This window comes from Staurois parvus, unplaced genomic scaffold (assembly GCF_062004578.1).
Source record: "Staurois parvus isolate SC_StPar_1 unplaced genomic scaffold, SC_StPar_1.0 ptg000902l, whole genome shotgun sequence".
In the NCBI taxonomy this organism is placed as follows: Eukaryota; Metazoa; Chordata; class Amphibia; order Anura; family Ranidae; genus Staurois; species Staurois parvus.
In genome coordinates, this window is record NW_028318698.1 from 368,215 (window position 1) to 390,420 (window position 22,206).

Sequence of the window (22,206 nt, forward strand, 5' to 3'; positions counted from 1 at the left end):
TAAATATTAATAGTTTATATTAAATATTGTATAATAAATATTGTATTATTGCATTTCAAAGAGACTAAAATATTGAAATACTGTAGACAATCCACAACAGAGAGATCCCTATTATATTGGAACATTGTTAATTGATATTCCAGGTGGGGAATAGATCTCTACTGTGGTGTTGCAAGTACATGAAATAATAATTATTGTTGTTTATAGTATTGATTTACAGATTTTGAAATGCTACTTACAGGTTTGAAGTTCATGATCCCAGTGTGAACAAGCTGAAATGTGAGCTGAAGAACCAGCCATACCACACCTGTGGACCATTCCCCTTTATTAGCAAGCTGAAGGGAAGAAAAAAAAAAGTGCTATTTGAAAAGTGATAGAAAATGAGAGCAATAAAAAGTGTATTAGAAAGCTGATAGATTGGCCTCATGCACAGGGGCAGTTCGGAGTTCTCAGGCACCTGGGGGGGCACAGGTACAGTGTCCAGTTTGGCTGCCAGCAGCCTGCAAAATCTATGACATATATGCTGCGGATGGGTGCTGTACCAAACGGCATTTGAGTTTATGACTGTGTGTTCAGGGGCATATGCCAGAAACCAAGGAGGGCAGCTGTCAGGGGGCAATATGGGTCAGAATGTTTTAACCCTGAAAAGCGTCATACACATACACATTGCATGCATTTGCAGCATGGCCCTATTCACTTGAATGGGTTGAGTTTGGCACTGGCACTACCTGCCAAATGCGGCATGGGGTGTGAATTTCGGAAAGCATCTCAGTCACAGTATGTGACCAACCCCCTCTAGCCATTGTTTAAGGTTAAGGGGGGTGGTCAGGAGGCAGTAAAACTGCAGCTTAACCACCCATTTTTATCGCCATCCTGGCCACAAGTGTGACAAGTAAGGGCTCGTTCACACTTGGCTGTTTTACCAACACTTGCCAAACGCCCCCATAGCGTTTGGCAAGCGTTGATCCGGCGTTTGTGGAGCGTTTTTTAACGCTCGGCAAACGCTCTGCAAACGTTGCATGCGCGGTTTAGCGGCGGTTGCTAGGCGTTTGCCGAGCGTTAATAACGCCCCACAAACGCCTATAATGCAGTTTGTGTGGTGTTACCGCTCCGCATAGACTAGAATAGGAGGCTTCCACGGCTTCCACTACCGGCACCATAGACTAGAATAGGAGGCTTCAACGCCTCCTGACTTGACCAGAGGCGTCTGTTTTGCCGCAACGCGACGCAAACGCTCCTGTTAGAACAGCACCATGTGCTGTAATGTGCAGAATTGGCAGAGGCGTTTGGGAAGCGGTAAAAACGCTTCCCAAACGCCTCTCTGCCGCCTGCACACAACGCTAGTGTGAACGTAGCCTAAGATTGCCACCTCTTCTCTTTAAAACTGAACACCTATTAATTACACAGGTTATGTGGCTGATTAACATAATTAACCGCTTCCATGCCACCCTATAGCAGAAATACTACTGCAGGGCGGCACGGTGTGCAAAATCACACACACACACACATATATATATATATATATATATATATATATATATATATATATACACAGTTGCAAGAAAAAGTATGTGAACCCCTTGGGATTACGTGGAGTTTTGCATGAATTGGGCATAAAATGTGCTCTGAACGTCATCTAAGTCACAACAATAGAAGAACACAGTCTGCTGAACATAATACTTCACAAACATTAGATGTTGCCATGGTTTAATTGCACATAACATGTGAACATTCACAGTGCAGGGAGGAAAAAGTATGTAAACCTTTGGACTTAATAACTGGTTGACCCTCCTTTGGCAGCAATAACCTCAACCAAACGTTTCCTGTAGTTGCAGATCAGACCTGCACAACGATCTGGAGTAATTTTGGACCACTCCTCTTCACAAAACTGTTTCAGTGTAGCAATATTCTTGGGATGTCTGGTGTGAATCGCTCTCTTAAGGTCATGCCACAGCATTTCAATCGGGTTCAGGTCAGGACTCTGACTGGGCCACTCCAGAGGGCGTATTCTGTGCTGTTGCAGCCATTGTTTTGTTGAATTACTTTTATGCTTTGGGTCATTGTCCTGTTGCATCACCCATCCTCTGCGGAGCTTCAGTTGGCGGACAGATGGTCGTACGTTTTCCTGCAAAATGTCTTGATAAACTCTGGAATTCATTTTCCCATCAATGACAACAATCCGTCCAGGCCCTGAGGCAGCAAAGCAGCCCCAAACCATGATGCTCCCTCCGCCATGTTTTACAGTGGGGATGAGGTTTTGATGTTGGTGTGCTGTGCCTTTTTTTCTCCACACATAGTGTTGTGTGTTCTTCCCAAACAACTCAATCTTGGTTTCATCTGTCCACAGTATATTTTGCCAGTAGTGCTGTGGAACATCCAGGTGCTCTTTTGCAAACTTCAAACGTGCTGCAATATTCTTTTTGGACAGCAATGGCTTCCTCCGTGGTGTCCTCCCATGTACTCCATTCTTGTTTAATGTTTTCCTTATTGTAGATGTGTCAACAAAAATGTTAGCATGTGCCAGAGATTTCTGTAGGTCTTTAGCTGACACTCTGGGATTCTTCTTTACCTCATGCAGCATTCTGCGCTGTGCTCTTGCAGTCATTTTTACAGGACGACCACGCCTAGGAAGAGTAGCAACAGTGCTAAACTTTCTCCATTTGTAGACAGTCTGTCTTACCGTGGACACATGAACATCAAGGCTTTTGGAGATACTTTTGTAACCCTTTCCAGCTTCATGCAAGTCAACAATTCTTGATCGTAGGCCTTCTGAGAGCTCTTTTCTGCGAGGCATGGTTCACATCAGACATTGCTTCTTGAAACCAGTAAACCCAAAACAGGTGTGTGTTTTTTTAAGGGCAGGACAGCTGTCAGCAACACATCCAATATCATCACACTGATTGGAGTCAAGGTTGGCTCACTCCTGGCTCCAATTAACTCTGGGAGAAGTCATTAAGCTAGGGCCTCACATACTTTTTCCTCCCTGCACTGTGAATGTTTACATGTTATGTGCAATTAAACCATGGCAACATCTAATGTTTGTGTAGTATTATGTTCAGCAGACTGTGTTCTTCTATTGTTGTGACTTAGATGACGTTCAGAGCACATTTTATGCCCAATTCATGCAAAACTCCACGTAATCCCAAGGGGTTCACATACTTTTTCTTGCAACTGTATATGTGTGTGTGTGTGTGTGTGTGATGGCACAGGTAGGACGTGCACCCCTACCCAGAACTGCAAACTCACGTGTGTGCAGGGGCGGACTGACAACTCATGGGGCCCCCCCAGACAATAGGGTATCATGGGGCCCTGTGTCCTCACCCACACCCGAAAAACCTATGAAAAAGCCAATAAAAAGTTACCAGGGGTATCTCATGGGGCCCCCTACTGACCCCGGACAGTGCCCGAGTGCTCGAATGGTCAGTCCGCCCCTGCATGTGTGTATATATATAGATAGATATACACAATTTTGCAGTTCCGGCGCGCGCCCTACCTGTGCCGTCATTCACGGCATCTACCGTCAATCACCGGGTCCGATTGACTGGAGGGTTATATACTGATTTGTTTGCTAATGTACACTTCCCTTACATTACTCTGTCTAATAGTACTAGTAGTATTCGCTGTGGGATTAGAGAACATTTTATTTACATTTAGTGCTGGCTCACACTGATGCGAATTCTTTGCGGATCAGATGCGATCCGAAAAGCGTAGATTTGCATGCAATCTATAAAAGCATTTGTTTCCAATGCAGGCTGTTCACATATGTGCGGTGCAAATTTGATCCGGTCCAAAAAAGGGTCCTGTGTGGGTTTAGTATGGGTGTGGTGCGAATTTCATCTCCTGCTATGCCCAGTGCGTATTCTTTGCGGATCAGATGCAATCAGAAAAGCATAGATTTGCATGTAATCTACAAAAGCATTATTTCCAATGCAGGCTGTGCACATATATGCGGTGCAAATTTGATCTAGTCCAAAAAAGGGTCCTGTGCGGGTTTAGTGCGGGTGTGCTGTAAATTTCATCTGTTGCTATGCCCAGTCCCCTCAGAATTCACATTCAATTCGCATCTGTCACAGCAGAAATTGCACTGTGATGCCACACTGTGAAACCGCATCAGATTTGCACCGCATTGGTGTGAACTGGCACTCGGGGAGATTTACTAAAACTGGAGCACACAGAATCTGGTGCAGCTGTGCACAGTAACCAATCAGCTTCTAACTTCAGAATGTTCAATTACACTTTGTCAATAAGGCTTGGTTCACATCTGTGAGGGTGATGCCGCTGTGAATCTGCACGAAAATCCATGCAACCGCACCACCCACAGGAATGCGGACTTGCGGGTGGGTGCCATTATTTCTGTATTATGTCCATTATTGCACTGGAAAATGCAACCGTACTGGGAACCGAGGTTCCCGCGCGGGCTGCGTTTTCAGAAGAAGTGCAGGGACTTCTTCCCTGCGTGTCACAGGGCACGGAAGTCCATTCAAATGAATGGGTTCTCATGCCCACGCAAAATGTGGCCCGCACGGCCGCATAGATGTGAACTAAGGGTAACACCTGGAAGCTGATTGGTTTCTATGCAGAGCTGCACCAGATTTTGCACTCAGCAGTTTTAGTAGATCTCTCCTTTAGTGATCTAATATACATCTGAATTCCCACATAAGTATTAAGCATATACACATTTTTCTTGGGGACGTATAATGGATCTCTTCCAGCACCAGCAGTTCGTCCTTAAAGAGCGACTCAACTTTTGTTATGAAGTTATAGGTGATCAATGGACATCACAAAGATTTTACCAGACTTTGTAGCAGTCTTACCTTTGCTCTGAAGAGGATGGTGTTCCTTCCACTGTGTCCTTGCATGACTGATTCCTGAATGGGAGAGCCTTGTTCACTACAACCACCTGGTGCACTTTCAGTGTTCTAAGGAGAAAGGCTGCAGGGGGTCTGCATCCCTTTAGAAATAATTAATCCTTAGGTAGTATAGCACCAAAAAATAAAATTCCTTTTTCAGGGCATGCCTAAAATATTACTTGTACCGTAATGTAGAAAATCAGTGAGCCAATCACACAAGCAGATGATGACATTTCTGGGATATTCTCTACAACTATGTATAGAACTCCTCCACGGTTCTGGGAATTTTTCACAATCTTATATAATTACAGCAGCTTTGGATTGACATTGAAAGGAAATTTTTAAAAACATTAAATCACAAAATATCTTGTGTGGCAATTTTATTATTTTGAAAGTGGACCGGTTCATACCAGAATCACACAGAAATGCTGCCCGTGTTCCAGTGCGATTCCTGTGTGTTCCTCTGCAGTTCAAATCATATCAGAATACTCAAAAAGTAGTGCGTGTGCAACTTTTGAAAAACGCGTCACACCAAATCGCCTGCATGCTGCGGTATCGTGTGCACTGCGTTGTATTGGCACCCATAGCAGATTACAAAGGCAGCGCATTTTGAACACCTTACACGCACCGTGTTCTGGGGTGACCTGGTTCTAATACTGTTTTTGAGTTTATGGACTGCTCTACATCCTCTTTTTTGTAGGGGACCACACCTTTTGTTCTTTCCATCCTGTATTTCTTTCCTTGTTCAAAGGGGTTATTCAATGTACCACCTTAACCCCCAAAAAGCTGTAAGATCCTGTTCTCTTCTCTTTCTTCCCTTAAAGGGGAACTGAATATGTACGGGGATCCTAAGTCTGGTCTATTGAATCATATCGCTGCTAATGCCAATACCTAACCCCTGAGTGGGAGAAAGCCTTTCATGACCTTCTCTTTATATGGCGTCCATCTTTTAGAGCGATATTAAACCCAAAAACAAAAATATAATATATTGCAGTGACCTTTGTCATTGGCTCCCTCCCACCCCCGATCTCCATCACTGGCTCCCCTGGCCCCCGTCATTGGCCCCCCCACCCCCCGACCTTCATCTCTGGCTCCCCTCAACCCCCGACCTCTGTCACTGCCCCCCCTAGCCCCAACCTCCGTCAATAGTTCCCCCACCCCACAAACTCTGTCAATGGCTCCCCCACCCCCCAACCTTTGTCACTGGCTCCCCTAGCTCCCTATCTCCTTTATCGGCTCCTCCAGCCCTCGACCTCCCTAACTGGTTCCCCACAGCCCTGACCTTCATCACTGGCTCCCCTCAACCCCCGACCTCTGTCACTGCCCCCCCCCAGCCCCAACCACCGTCAATAGTTCTCCCACCCCACGAACTCTGTCAATGGCTCCCCCAACCTTTGTCACTGGCTCCCCTAGCTCCCTATCTGCATTATCAGCTCCTCCAGCCCTGACCTCCCTCACTGGTTCCCCACAGCCCCGACCTTAGTCACTGTCTCCGCTCCCCCCCGGACTTCCATCAATGATTCCCCTGGCCCCTGACCTCTGTCACTGGCTCCCCTGGCCCCCGACCTGCTTTACTGGCCCCCCTGACCCCCAACCTCCTTTTCTGGCTCCCCCAACCCCCATCACTGGCTCCCCCATCCCCCAACCTCCGTCATTGGCTCCCCTAACCCCCTACCTCCGTCACTGCCTCCCCCAGCCCCTGACCTCCATCACTGGCTCCCCTGTCCCCCAACCTCTGTCACTGGCTCTCCCAGCCCCAACCTCTGTCAATGGCTCCCCTACCCCTGACCTCTGTCATTGCCTCCCCTGGCCCCCTAACTCCATCATTGGCTCCCCCACCCCCTGACCTCCATCACTGGCTCCCCTCAACCCCCATCACCGGCTCCACCACCCCCAACCTCCGTCACTGACTCCTCCAGCCCCTGTCCTCCACAATTGGCTCCCCTGGCCCCCTATCTGCTGTCACTGGCTCTGCCAACCCCAACCTCCATGAAAGGTTCCCCCACCCCACGACCTCTGTCAATGGCTTCCCCACCCCCCAACCTCCATCATTGGCTTCCCAAGCCCCTGACCTCCGTCACTGGCTCCCCCTCCTCCAGTCTCTATTATTGGCTCCCCTACCCTGATCGCCATTATTTCTCTCCACTAATGTCCCCCCCCCCCCACCCCCAGCCTGGATCTGAGCTCCAATATTCCCAGCCCTGATCTCCACTCTTTTCACCCAAAGGTGCCATATCTGATTTTGGCCAAGTCTTATATGTGGTGGCTGTATTGATTTTCTTGTTTTTTTTTTAAACCCTTTTATTTTAACCTGGTGATCCAGCCAGTAAGTCTTTTATTTATCAACTTCCTTTAACAGACCAAGCTGTCCAGCAAAAATGACAGAGGATTGAGATAAACAATTTACCGCTGACAGGGCTGCTTACAATGATCATCTATTCATATACATATGTAAAACCTTTTTTTGCAAAAGGAAAAAAAAAGTTTTTTGTAGTTGCTTAAAAAGGCGATAGTTGGAGTTAATGTAATTTTATAGCCCCTCTGTAAGGAGTGTTCCGTGTCTCTTATGTAAAGTGTTAGCTGGAGTACATTTCAATTTATTAGTCTCTTACGTAAAGTCCTTCTGAATCTATTAGTCCATCTAACACTTCCCTCTCCATAGGGTGACAATGCTGCTCTCCAAGGGTGGCTACATTGCTCCTGCATAGATACAATGCATGAATGATTGTACGTAGCCATCCTATGATAGGACGTGTGTTACCGACTGAATCACCAAGGCAAAATAAAGGGAAAACAAACATAACAAAGAACACTAATGAAGTCACCACATCTCAGGATTGGAAAGCTGCAATATATTACATTTTTGATTTTGGGTTTGGCTACCCTTTAAGGTGAAAGTCGAGACAAACACATAGGCTAGGTTCACACCTATGCAGTTAGTGTTCCAGCCGTTTCTGCATTGCATTTTGTGTTTTTGCACTTGCGTTTTTGACGCGGTTTTTCCACATTTGTGATGCATTTTGTGAATTTTTTTATTTTTCTTGTTGCTAGGCAAATTTAAAATGCAAAACGCAGAAAAAACGCACTACATGCTTTTCTGCAGCCTTTCCATTGAAGTCTATAGAACCAAAAACGCAACTTTTGGCTTTCAATAAAGTCCCTGACCATTTCCAAAAAAGGCACCAGGTGAAAACACAGAGATGTGAACATGTCCCATAGGAAATCATGTTAAATGGACTGTACTGCATTTCTGCAAAATGCAAAACACTGCAGAAAACGCTTAGGTGTGAACCTAGGGTAAGGGTGTGTGGTGGCAAGACATGAAGCCCGGGTTCACACTGATGTGGAATTCGCACCGGTTTCTATGCGATTTCTGCACTGCATCATGATTGCACCCCATTCATGCGAACCGCTGCGGGCGTGTATGTTAACGACACCCTTAAATTGCTTCGCAAAATATGGTGCGATGTGCAGAATCGGATCGCATGGGTGCGAATATCCATGAGATCCAATTCTGGTGCTATAAAAAAAAGGGTCCTGCACTATTTTCGTGCGAATGCGGTGCGATCTGAGGCGTACAAAATGTATGTCTCAAATCGCACAGCACAGAAATCGCATGTGATTTGCACAGGAATGCAGAGCGGTTCTTGCATGAATCACATGCGATGTGCCGCACCGCATCAGTGTGAACCCAAAAAATTAAAAAAATTGTGCAGAGCTATTTGTCTTGAGAAACTACATGTACATTTATTTTGTGTGAATGTTGTTAAAGTGGAATGTTACTAGGCTATTTTCTCTCCAGGTCTGCGAGTGGAGGTTGATGGCAGTTCATGTTAAACACTCCAGGGGATGTTTAGGCAAATCAAAGGAAAGTGCATGCCGATGTAAGCAATATTGTCATGTACTATTGGATTCCTGATCAGCGTCGTCACCCCTGTATCTGCTACTCTACAAGCGTGACAACAATGACTGACACTTCAAAAGAACTATAGCAGCGTTGTCATCCAATTATAGACAGCACCATATAACTATAGGTTCTGGAACAATCAACAGCTCACACAGACATACCCGTGGATATAACAGGGAAAAAACTTTAAAGTGTAACTCCACTTTTGTGCAGAAAAAAACACTCCCCCTCTGGGCGACCTATATACATTGCAAGGATTTTAACCAATATTTTTTAGTGCTGTGATAGTTTGACTGACAATTACTTGGTCATGCAAGACCGTACCCAAATTCATTTTATATAATTTTTTTTGAGAAACACAGAACTTTTGGTTTTTAATAACCACTTTTTTTATTTTTTCCTATATAGAAAACAAATTTTGCTTACTTACTAGTATACAAAATATCAAATAAAATGTCAGGACAGTTTAACACCCCTAAAATGATCCCCTTTTGGTGGATAGACACGCCAAGGGGATCTAATTTTTTGCCACAATTTTTGAAATGAAGAAACATGCTGGTTTGAAGTGGTTTATAAAGGCACAGTTTAAGTAGTCCAAACTTTCAAACAGGGGTGGACTGACAACCCATGGGGCCCCCGGGCAATAGGGGATCATGGGGCCCCTGTGTCCTTGCCCAAACTCAAAAAAGCCTATGAAAAAGGTACCAGGGGCATCTTATGGGGCCCCCTACTGACCCCGGGCCCTCAGGCAGTGCCCGAGTTTCCAAATGGTCAGTCCGCCCCTGATTTCAAAGCACTCCTAGAATGTGTGTGGTCATACTTTTTAAGCAATAGGCGTAATTCACAAAGCTTTAAGGTGGACCTTCCCTCCCCTCACTAAAAATCACGTCAGCATCTTACATTTATAAGTTACTCACAATTAGTGTTTTTCCACTTCCTGGTTGAGTGAGACACTGGTGATATAGTCCTGGCCTCACAGATGTATCCTGGGAAGGCTACATCTCCAGTGCCTTCCCCCTCAGATGATGCAAGTTCCTGGAGGCAGATGCAGAGTTCCAGGAAGTTAAAGGAGATGGATTCATCTGATTTTAGTGAAAAATGGCCACAGTGAGATGAATGGGTAGGAAAAGAAAAATAAGGTATGCAAAGAATAAAAAGCCTACAAATTATCTATAAGAATCTGTTACTGCTGTTCCTAAATGTTTGTAAAGGTGCCATTGTTGTCATTTTTAAGGTAAGGTGAAGTTCCTCTTTAACATTAGACTGAGCTCTCTAATTTAGCCATGTTTTCGAATCTTATTGGACTGAACTGAAAATCCTGGTGTCTTAGCTTTGTGAATTAGGCCTATTGTGTTTGTTGTTGTCACCTCCACCCTCATGTAGCAGAGGCAAGCTAGATCAAAGTGGAACAACCATCCCTATATAGGGGTGGGGCCTTTGACAAAATCTATTACGCATATTTAATGCCATTTTAACATCTCTACCCTGGTGATTAGATACCAATTCACAGCTTACCATGTAACTTGGACAATTAACACCTGTCCCAGACTTCATGGCACCATGGATATGAAAATAGAATAGGATGGTTTCACAGCTGTTTACACTTCCCATAAATCTTTTCGACAATCCTCTGTCTTGACATGCCATGGTGATTGGGTTAAGGTGACTGGGTACCTATAAACACTGGAATATTTTCCTGACACTCATAAGAGTTGAGGCATCCACTAGGATGAGTGGGAGATGACACCAACATTACAGAACAAGTCTAGTTGTAAACACCTAACTAATACTAACCAATAGGGATGAGCTTGGGCTTGGCTGTGGTTCAGTCTGAAAGCATGTTCAGCCAAAGTCAGCTGTTATTCATGGGCCAGTGAGCTGCAGTTAGGGGTTTCCCTGTACGAACACAAAGGGATGGAGAGACATGTGACATCATTGACCTAATATGGCCATATGGTCAATGATGTCATGAGCACCCATACCCCTTTGTGTTCGTGCAGCGGTGGAGTGGGGGATCCCCACCTGCAGCTCATTGGCTACCTTCCAGGTTCAGCTGAACCCAAGCTCATCACTAGTAACCAAAGGGATTGCACTATTTTTGATTTGCACAAATTACTTTCTATAAAATCCAAATCAGGTGCACAAGCTGACTGATTTCTGATTGGATGCTTTAAAGCAGCCATCCTCAACTAGGGTTCCTCCAGAGGTTGTTAGCCTTTTTTTGAGCCACGGCTAGTTGATCTCCAATTTCATGGTGCTTGGATACTTCCAACGCTACTTGGCAGAGCCAGCTGCAGGACATCAATGATCTTCTAAGCTGCCTGTAAGTGGGACATCCTCGCCACCACTTATGGGGGACATTCTTTCCACTGGCCACCTATGTAGGGGATGTTTTGTCCACTCACCCCCAGTGAGTTTTATCAGGCGTTCCTTGTGACTTAAAAATTACTTCAAGGGTTCCTCTAGAGCAGTGTTTCTCAACTCCAGTCCTCATGTACCCCCAACAGGTCATGTTTTCAGGATTTCCATTATTTTGCACAGGTGATTTGATCAGTTTCACTGCCTTAGTAATTACCACAGCTGTTTCATCTGAGGGAAATCCTGAAAACATGACCTGTTGGGGGTCCATGAGGACTGGAGTTGAGAAACACTGCTCTAGAGTAAAAAGGCTGAGAAAGGCTGCTTTATAGTGTATGTTCACCTTTTCACAAAAAATGAAAAGGTGAAGTAACACAATCCACTCTCAACCTCTCCCCTACCCCCTTCCCCCAGCAGAATTTACCTCCATGGATGATGACCTTTCACTGCCCAAGCAGCCAATGCAGCAGTCTAGGGAAAGCCCCCTTCTTTCCTTAGGCACACTGGAAGAGACCAGAGCATTTCCAATTGGTCACAGCAATCACATGGAAGTGGTGATCAATCAGAATCACTCTGATCCTTCCCGACATCCTGAAGGAAAGAAGGGACAGAAGACCGCAGCTTTCAAATCCCTGGACACCTGCACTGGCTGCATGGGCAGTAAAAGGTAATCACCCATGGAGGAAGGTGCATAGGGGTGGGGAGGGTCGAGGGTGTAAGTTCACTTTTTCCTTTTTTTGGGAAAAGATGAACGTAGGCTAGGTTTGCATCTACATTTGTGACCAAAGGCATGTGTGTTTCCACACATTTTCAGCGCGTTCCCGTGTCGCATGTAGGGCAGCCTATTCATTTCAATGGGCTATCTGTACCTAAAAAAAACCACAGAAAAAAAGTCCCTGAGGCAAGGTTTACAATACTGAGTGTCGGGAACACGTGCAAAATCAGACACAGAAACACACCATCCTATATCAGATGGTGCGATGTGTTTTTGGAAAAGGGTCAGGGACTTATTTTTTGTGTTTCTCATGCATATGTCTATTGAAACGAATGGGCAGTCCTACAAGGAAAACGCAGGAAGCGCTGAAAATGCATGTAAGTGTGAACTTAGCCTGACCCTTTTCCAAAAACGCTCTGCACCTTCATTAACAGTTAATGGCACTGCCATACGTCTGCTACAGGACAACTGTGCATGCCAGGCTAGTTTTGTGTATGGCTAGGTACTGTGAACCTAGCCTTACACTTTCAGTTACTGCACTTTACCATTTGCTCTTTCACTAAACCCCTCGGAATCATATCCCATTTTATGAAAAGTATAAAATTTCCTTTAACAAGCAACATAATAAAGCCTATCAGTCCTGACTGAAAAATTTGATTCAGCATATTTCCTACCAGAAAAAATAGCTGCATATGGATAAATGTTAAAATAAATTCAATTTAAAATGTCTCCCACATTGGAGTCAGTCATGTAAACTTGATTGTTCTCAGCAGGCTGTCGTCTTCTCAGGCCTGTAGAGTTTTGTTGCAGCAGGGACCAAATTAGTCCCAGCAGGAGACGGAGTAGAGTTCTGTAGAGAATGCAATCTGCATGCTGTGACTGTTCAGCGGTTCTAGGTCATCCATATTCCAGCAGCTTCTGCTGCATCCGATTTCATTGCTGTCCTAGGGAGGGAGCCCACTGCTGTTTGTAGGATTCATGTATTGGTCTCATACTGTGTTGTTTTGGGGTTCTACTTTCTATATGCATGTGACACAGCGGCCAGAGGTCAGTATACTATTCTCAATAAACTGGCATGGGCAAGGCACATCCAGGACACCAGTGTGGCCGGCGCCATAGGCTTTCGGTAGCTGTCCAGCGATGAGGAGACGAACATAACAGGCACTTGCTATAACCAGGAGCTGCCGAGCCATTACCTGATGGGGAAAAACTAATGTTATACAGGCTTTATGAATGATAAGAAATCCCTAAAACTGAAAGCGAAACAAAACAGCTGAATGAATTCCCCCCAATTCTGCATCGCCATATTAAAGTGTTTCTAAACCCACAACAGTAAAATCAGTCTGTATATGCAGTAAAGCATGCTTGTTCTACTCACTGTGGAACCTAAGGGGGTAATCCTCTGCATTGTGTAAAAATGCGGTTTGATCCTGACTTCCCTGATCCTCCCCTTCTTCCAGTGCCCTTCTCTTATCTCCTGATAAGACATATCGGGCGGAGTCGGGCAAAAACATGCATGCTCTGTCACACCTGCCTAGGTGTGAACAGTTTTTTAGAGAAATGTATTTGCTAAAATGCCAGGTTTAAGAACCATACGAGGGACATTCCAGATACTCACTTCTGGTTCATCCCACAGGATCAGGGGGATCTTCTTGCTGCACAGCACAGGCTTGTCTCTGGATTCACTGGCCAGCAGGGGGCTCTCCTCCGTCACGGGGTCTTCTGTGCTGATATGTGCCAACATTGGGTCTGCAGGAACTTCTATGACAATAAATAGTTGCTCCAAGCAATGTCTGACATCCTCCTGCATGGTAAAAAAATACAATGTGACACCAAAAAGAAAAACATTAATACAGAGCGACAAAGTTAAAGAGCGGCCAAGATCGAGGATATATTTACTGGCAGCATGTGCAGGAGAGGAGTACAGAGGATATGATATTGGGCAGTATATACAGGGTACGACTGGATAGGGTATGAGGGACTATGTGCAGGACAGGAGTTCAAAGGGTATGAGGGACTATGTGCAGGAGAGCAGTACAGAGGCTATGAGGGACTATGTGTAAGAGAGGAGTAAAGAGGGTATGAGGGACTATGTGTAAGAGAGGAGTAAAGAGGGTATGAGGGACTATGTGTAGGAGAGCAGTACAGAGGGTATGAGGAACTATGTGTAAGAGAGGAGTAAAGAGGGTATGAGGGACTTTGTGTAGGAGAACAGTACAGAGAGTATGAGGGACTATGTGCAGGAAAAGAGTACAGAGGGTATAAGGGACTATGTGCAGGAGAGGAGTACAGAGGGTATGAGGGACTAAGTGCAGGAGAGGAGTACAGAGGATATGATATTGGGCAGTATATACAGGGTACGACTGGAGAGGGTATTATGCACTATGTGCAGGACAGGAGTTCAAAGGGTATGAGGGACTATGTGCAGGAGAGCAGTACAGAGGGTATGAGGAACTATGTGTAAGAGAGGAGTAAAGAGGGTATGAGGGACTTTGTGTAGGAGAGCAGTACAGAGGGTATGAGGAACTATGTGTAAGAGAGGAGTAAAGAGGAGATGAGGGACTTTGTGTAGGAGAGCAGTACAGAGAGTATGAGGGACTATGTTCAGGAAAAGAGTACAGAGGGTATAAGGGACTATGTGCAGGAGAGGAGTACAGAGGGTATGAGGGACTAAGTGCAGGAGAGGAGTACAGAAGGTATGAGTGACTATGTGCAGGAGAGGAGTACAGAGGGCATGAGGGACTATGTGCAGGAGAGGAGTACAGAGGGTATGAGGGACTATGTGCAGGAGAGGAGTACAGAGGGTATGAGTGACTATGTGCAGGAGAGGAGTACAGAGGGTATGTGGGACTATGTGCAGGAAAAGAGTACAGAGGGTATGAGTGACTATGTGCAGGAGAGGAGTACAGAGAGTATGAGGGACTATGTGCAGGAGAGGAGTACACAGGGTATGAGGGACTATGTGCAGGAGAGGAGTACAGATGGTATGAGGGACTATGTGCAGGAAAAGAGTACAGAGGGTATGAGTGACTATGCACTGGAGAGGAGTACAGAGAGTATGAGGGACTATGTGCAGGAAAGGAGTACAGAGGGTATGAGGGACTATGTGCAGGAGAGTACAGAGGGTATGAGTGACTATGTGCAGGAGAGGAGTACAGAGGGTTTGAGGGACTATGTGTAAGAGAGGAGTAAAGAGGGTACGAAGGATTACGTGCAGATGAGGAGTACAGAGGGTATGACAGAAAGTGGTCCAACTGTAATCTGCAACATTTGCTTTCTGCTACATGCACTGCAAAACCTATAAGTGGATTTGAATCTTTTTAATAAAGCTGGTTGTATGGCTTTGCACTATGTGGCTATGAGAAACATTGGATTTCCAACTGAGGGGGCTGTGACCTATGTGGGAGTTTTTTTCTCACCTTGCTCATGAGAAATGTAGAATTACCCAAAGGGGAGAGATGTGATCTATAGGAACCTGAGAAAGTACATAAGCCTATGCTGAGCTGTCTGATATATACTCACCTGTCACTTTATTAGGTACACCTGTTCAACTGCTTGGTAACACAAATTGCTAATCAGCCAATCACATGCCAGCAACATAGTCCTTACAGGATGTCTTCAATTTACAAGCTGACCTCAATGTACTGTTTAATTGGGCAACTATGTGGCAAATGAGGTTCAATGTTGATAAATATAAGGTTATGCACTTGGGGGCTAAGAATATGCATGCATCATACATACTAAGGGGGGGGGGGGAGTACATCTGGGGGAATCAATGGTGGAAAAGGATCTGGGGGTTCTGATAGATCACAAGCTTAATAATGGCATGCAATGCCAAGCTGCGGTTTCTAAAACGAGCAAAATCCTCTCTTGTATTAAGAGGTATAGACTCCAGAGAGAGAGATATCATTTCCCCCGGTACAAATCATTAGTAACACCTCATCTGGAATATGCAGCTCAGTTTTGGGCACCAATTCACAAAAAGAACATTAAGGAACTGGAGAAAGTACAGAGAAGGGCAACCCAACTGATAAGGGGCATGGAGGAGATCAGCTATGAGGAAAGATTAGAGGAACTGAATTTATTCTCTCTTGAGAAGAGGAGATTAAGGGGGGATATGATCTCCATGTATAATACATAAGGGGGGATATGATCACCATGTATAATACATAAGGGGGGATATAATCTCCATGTATAATACATAAGGGGGAATATGATCTCCATGTATAATACATAAGCGGAGATATGATCTCCATGTATAATACATAAGGGGGGGATATGATCTCCATGTATAATACATAAGGGGGATATGATCTCCATGTATAATACATAAGGGGGGATATGATCTCCATGTATAATACATAAGGGGGGGATATGATCTCCATGTATAATACATAAGGGGGATATGATCTCCATGTATAATACATAAGGGGGGATATGATCTCCATGTATAATACATAAGGGGGATATGATCTCCATGTATAATACATAAGGGGGGATATGATCTCCATGTATAATACATAAGGGGGGATATGATCTCCATGTATAATACATAAGGGGGGATATGATCTCCATGTATAATACATAAGGGGGGATATGATCACCATGTATAATACATAAGGGGGATATGATCTCCATGTATAATACATAAGGGGGATATGATCTCCATGTATAATACATAAGGGGGATATGATCTCCATGTATAATACATAAGGGGGATATGATCTCCATGTATAATACATAAGGGGGGATATGATCTCCATGTATAATACATAAGGGGGGATATGATCTCCATGTATAATACATAAGGGGGATATGATCACCATGTATAATACATTAGGGGGGATATGATCACCATGTATAATACACAAGGAGGGATATGATCTCCATGTATAATACATAAGGGGGGATATGATCAACATGTATAATACATAAGGGGGATATGATCTCCATGTATAATACATAAGGGGAGGATATGATCTCCATGTATAATACATAAGGGGGGGATATGATCTCCATGTATAATACATAAGGGGGGGATATGATCTCCATGTATAATACATAAGGGGGGATATGATCTCCATGTATAATACATAAGGGGGGATATGATCTCCATGTATAATACATAAGGGGGATATGATCTCCATGTATAATACATAAGGGGGGATATGATCTCCATGTATAATACATAAGGGGGATATGATCACCATGTATAATACATAAGGGGGGATATGATCTCCATGTATAATACATAAGGGGGATATGATCTCCATGTATAACACATAAGGGGGGGATATGATCTCCATGTATAATACATAAGGGGGATATGATCTCCATGTATAATACATAAGGGGGATATGATCTCCATGTATAATACATAAGGGGGATATGATCTCCATGTATAATACATAAGGGGGGATATGATCACCATGTATAATACATAAGGGGGACATGATCTCCATGTATAATACATAAGGGGGGGATATGATCAACATGTATAATACATAAGGGGGGATATGATCACCATGTATAATACATAAGGGGGGATATGATCACCATGTATAATACATACGGGGGGATATGATCTCCATGTATAATATATAAGGGGGATATGATCTCCATGTATAATACATAAGGGGGATATGATCTCCATGTATAATACATAAGGGGGGATATGATCTCCATGTATAACACATAAGGGGGGATATGATCTCCATGTATAATACATAAGGGGGATATGATCACCATGTATTATACATAAGGGGGGATATGATCTCCATGTATAATACATAAGGGGGGATATGATCTCCATGTATAATACATAAGGGGGGATATGATCACCATGTATAATACATAAGGGGGATATGATCACCATGTATAATACATAAGGGGGGATATGATCACCATGTATAATACATAAGGGGGGATATGATCTCCATGTATAATACATAAGGGGGGATATGATCTCCATGTATAATACATAAGGGGGATATGATCTCCATGTAGAATACATAAGGGGGGATATGATCACCATGTATAATACATAAGGGGGATATGATCTCCATGTATAATACATAAGGGGGGATATGATCAACATGTATAATACATAAGGGGGGATATGATCAACATGTATAATACATAAGGGGGGATATGATCTCCATGTATAAATACATCAGTGGTTCATATAGTGAACTCGGTGTAGAGCTATTCACCCTGAGGTCATCACAAAGGAGAAGGGGGCACTCTTTACGTCTGGAGGAAAAGAAATGTAATCTCCAAACATGGAAAGGCTTCTTCACAGTGAGAGCTGTGAAAATGTGGAATAGACTCCCTCAAGAGTTGGTTCTGGCCAGCTCAGTGGATTGCTTCAAAAAAAGCCTGGATTCTTTCTTAGATACACAGAATATAACTGGATACTAACATTTATAGGTAAAGTTGATCCAGGGAATATCCGATTGCCTCACGAGGGATCAGGAAGGAATTTTTTTTCTCAGCAGGAGCAAATTGGATCATGCTTTGCTGGGTTTTTTTGCCTTCATCTGGATCAACTGTGGGCATATTATTCTGGAAGTTTCTGTTTATTTATTCTATTTTATACTATTGGTTGAACTCTTTCTTCAACCTGACTAACTATGTCACTATGTGTGACACCACTCGAAGGAAATAAATTCCCATCATGCATAGGGAATTGAGGTTGAATATGTATTTATTGAAATTTCTGAATGCAGGAAAAGAAAGAAAATGTGAATAATGAACAGCGACTCCACAAAAAGGAGCTGTACCACAATACAAGTGAGCAGATGTACGCATATACATATAACAGCAGGTGGAGTGATCACAAGGAATAGCTGGGTCACCAAAGACCTTGATAGGGCAAAATGTTGGGAAAACAATACAACCAATATGGGCCTACCAGTGGACTAAGCAAGGAGCAGAAGGGAGGCAGAGCTGAGCAAAAAGAGACAAAGAAAAAGAGAGAAAAGAGAAGGGGAGGGAAGGAGAGAGGTAAAGGAAAAAAGAAGTGAGACGGAAACCGAATTGGCTATATGGAAACATTCATACAACAACAAAAGATAAACTAGCTTGCCAAAATGGCAAGCAAACCAGCGCATGGTGTAAAAGCGAACATAAGAGGTGCCCAAGGCAGAGGATTCAAGGCATGCAATGGGAATGGCAGTAGTATGTGGCCATAAATGGGTGTGAGACTATGAATGGTTATGTTCACCAATTTTAACCTTGCTGGGTGGGACAGACTAGTAGTCTCCTGGTCTATCCATCAAATGATTCAGTTAGATGACATTAGTGGGCTTGTCAGACTGGGAGTCTGTGGTTCCCGGGTTCTCCCACAAAGGACCACATTACAGATCCCTTGCTTGGATAGTAACTTTTGTGGACACCATAATACTAGGCAAGTTCATAAATGTCATTGGGAAGAAATAGAAGGTTTTCATGGACATGTCAAACTTGCAAAAAAAAAAAAAAAAACAACCCATATATGAGATACATGATGTTTTAGACAGACTAAATATATCTTCCAAAAGAACCAGCTCTAAAAAAGGGCAAACTGAGACTTTATGGCTTTTGCTTTACATTTTTACAATCTGATGCAAATTCAGTTGTATATCTCTCCATAATTTTCCACCAAGTAAAAAATAAGGCATATGTAGGCAAGCACTGTTTGAAATAAAGGCTATGAATTATCTGCCCTTAAATTGGTGGTGTATCTACAGGGAAGATACCAGTCCATTTTCTATGGCAAAAATGAAACAATTGATTAACAGGTGGGGAGTTTTTCCAGCATATTGGGAATATCTTTAAGTATGATTACAAAGTACTTCTAATTATTATCAGGTACTTGTTAACACTCAAAGTTAAATTCTAGGCAGATAAAAAAGATTGAATGCAGCTCTGCAATTAATAATATATCTTTACATGTCTTTTTTATGGTAAGCAGAACAATTACTTGAATTTGGCCTGATATCAGCCTCCTGCAGTTCCTGTACAGTAAGGCTAGAACAGCAATGGGCAAACTACGGCCCGGCGGACCTTTGAATCCGGCCCGCGGATCGTGCTAAAAAAAAACACAGCCAGGGCAGGCAAACATCGGCTGTCAGGATGTGTGAAGGCGGGGCAGCGTGACGAACGTGAAGGGAGCTAGGCTCCTCTCACAGTCCGCCCTGAAGACCGGAACGGCGCGGGAACACGGCGAGAGGAACGCGCGGAGCAAAGGTAAGTGAATTGACACAGGGGGGACTTGGCTTACTACTTGGGGGGGAATAGTACTATGGGGGATGAATTAATATGGGGAATGAATTACTATAGGGGGGATGAATTACTATACGGGGGATGAATTACTATGGGGGATGAATTACTATAGGGGGATGAATTACTATATGGGGGATGAATTACTATGGGGGATGAATTACTATATGGGGGATGAATTACTATGGGGGATGAATTACTATGGGGGATGAATTACTATATGGGGGATGAATTACTATGGGGGATGAATTACTATATGGGGGATGAATTACTATATGGGGGATGAATTACTATAGGGGGGATGAATTACTATATGGGGGATGAATTACTATGGGGGATGAATTACTATAGGGGGGATGAATTACTATGGGGGATGAATTACTATGGGGGATGAATTACTATAGGGGGGATGAATTACTATATGGGGGATGAATTACTATATGGGGGATGAATTACTATATGGGGGATTAATTACTATGGGGGATGAATTACTATATGGGGGATGAATTACTATGGGGGATGAATTACTATATGGGGGATTAATTACTATGGGGGATGAATTACTATGGGGGATGAATTACTATGAGAGATGAATTACTATATGGGAGATTAATTACTATGGGGGATGAATTACTATGGGGGATGAACTACTATGGGGGATGAATTACTATGGGGGATGAATTACTATATGGGGGATGAATTACTATGGGGGATGAATTACTATATGGGGGATTAATTACTATGGGGGATGAATTACTATATGGGGGATGAATTACTATGGGGGATGAATTACTATGGGGGATGAATTACTATATGGGGGATGAATTACTATATGGGGGATGAATTACTATGGGGAATGAATTACTATGGGGGATGAATTACTATCTACTCTTGGTCCGGCCCCCGGGTCCAATATATGAACCCATTGCGGCCCTCAAGTCAAAAAGTTTGCCCACCCCTGGGCTAGAATGTGAGTAGAAGAAACAGCACAAGGAGCCAATCGCTTCCAGTCCAAACAAGAAGCATGCTGATAGGGGACAAAGAGGTGCAAAGAGATGTGCTCATCGCTCTGCTTCTCCTTTCACTATCCAGTCACTGGTTGGAGGCATGTCCGGGATGACCTGGACTCAGAAGAAATGGGTCGAATGATGATGACAATTAGACTGTTTGCAGCAGAAAAAGCTTAGGAGAGGAAACCCCTGGACTTAAGATATATTGCAGCAAAAGCAGCCTATTTTATTTTTTAATTGGCTAACCATTTTTATCTTTTTTTTTTTATTTTTGGTGGGAGTTCTGCTTTTATCTCCGATTGCAAATGTTGCCGTAAATTTTATACATTGCTCACAAATATTGGGTTGTATATGGACATATAATAGTTCATGAATACCATTACATCTAAAAACTGGCATTAGTCCTTGGAGAACTGCAAACAGTGGGATAAGGGTCCCCATAATGCTCACAAGGGGACTGGAAGCAATGGGGACCCTGCTAGATTAGTCAATAATCATTCAGTTAGTGGTAAGGTTTTATTTTGGAATAATATATTAAAGGAAACATTTTCTATCCATTTTATATTGAAAGTATGAGTATGGTCATTGCTAACTACGTTCTGAAAATGTGAATTGCCTGCCTGTTATACTGATCAACACTTTCTAATCCCTCAACCATAACAATTAGGCAAATTTGCAAATCAAGAAAGCTGGTGACATAGAGATAGTGCTAAAGCAAGAGGAGCAGCATGATAGCCAGGCAGCTAGTATTTTCAAAATGAGGGGTCAGCTATAGCAGCTGCCATGTTACTCTCATGACAGGTTTCCTAATCATTTGAATGGGGATATCTGTTTGGTTTCCTTTACTCACCTGATGCATGCTGGCTAAGTGCTGGGAAAGTCTCTGCTGACAGCCCCACAGATGGAAGTAGATGAAGCATAGCTGGCCAATGGCATAAAGGAAAATGTTTATTTTATAAAATAGTACTTGCTAAATGGATGGAATGATTCACCGGCAAGTATATGTGCTTACACAAATATAAAAAAAATATATTAGTAAACTCTAAGACAACTGATAACAGGCAGAAGAAACACAAATTACAGTAATTTACAAAAAATTGCCAT

The 22,206-nt window shown here is 43.5% G+C and overlaps 2 protein-coding genes across 4 annotated transcripts in view; one reads left to right on the top strand and one right to left on the bottom strand.

Annotated features, from left to right (window-relative positions):
• LOC149442204 (phosphorylase b kinase regulatory subunit alpha, skeletal muscle isoform-like) overlaps nucleotides 1–22,206 on the top strand; it is a 326,068-nt gene that overhangs the window by 183,876 nt on the left and 119,986 nt on the right. The window lies entirely within an intron of this gene.
• The window catches only part of TMEM268 (transmembrane protein 268), an 88,131-nt gene continuing 75,047 nt past the window's right edge, over nucleotides 9,123–22,206 (bottom strand). For both annotated transcript variants that reach the window (XM_089656378.1, XM_089656377.1), the window contains exons 7-9: nucleotides 21,953–22,024; nucleotides 13,449–13,634; nucleotides 9,123–13,026 (exon numbers count right to left, since the gene is read on the bottom strand). In XM_089656378.1, coding sequence (XP_089512504.1) covers nucleotides 12,850–13,026; nucleotides 13,449–13,634; nucleotides 21,953–22,024 — 435 coding nt within the window. In that variant the 3' untranslated portion in view covers nucleotides 9,123–12,849. The remainder of the gene's footprint in view (nucleotides 13,027–13,448; nucleotides 13,635–21,952; nucleotides 22,025–22,206) is intronic.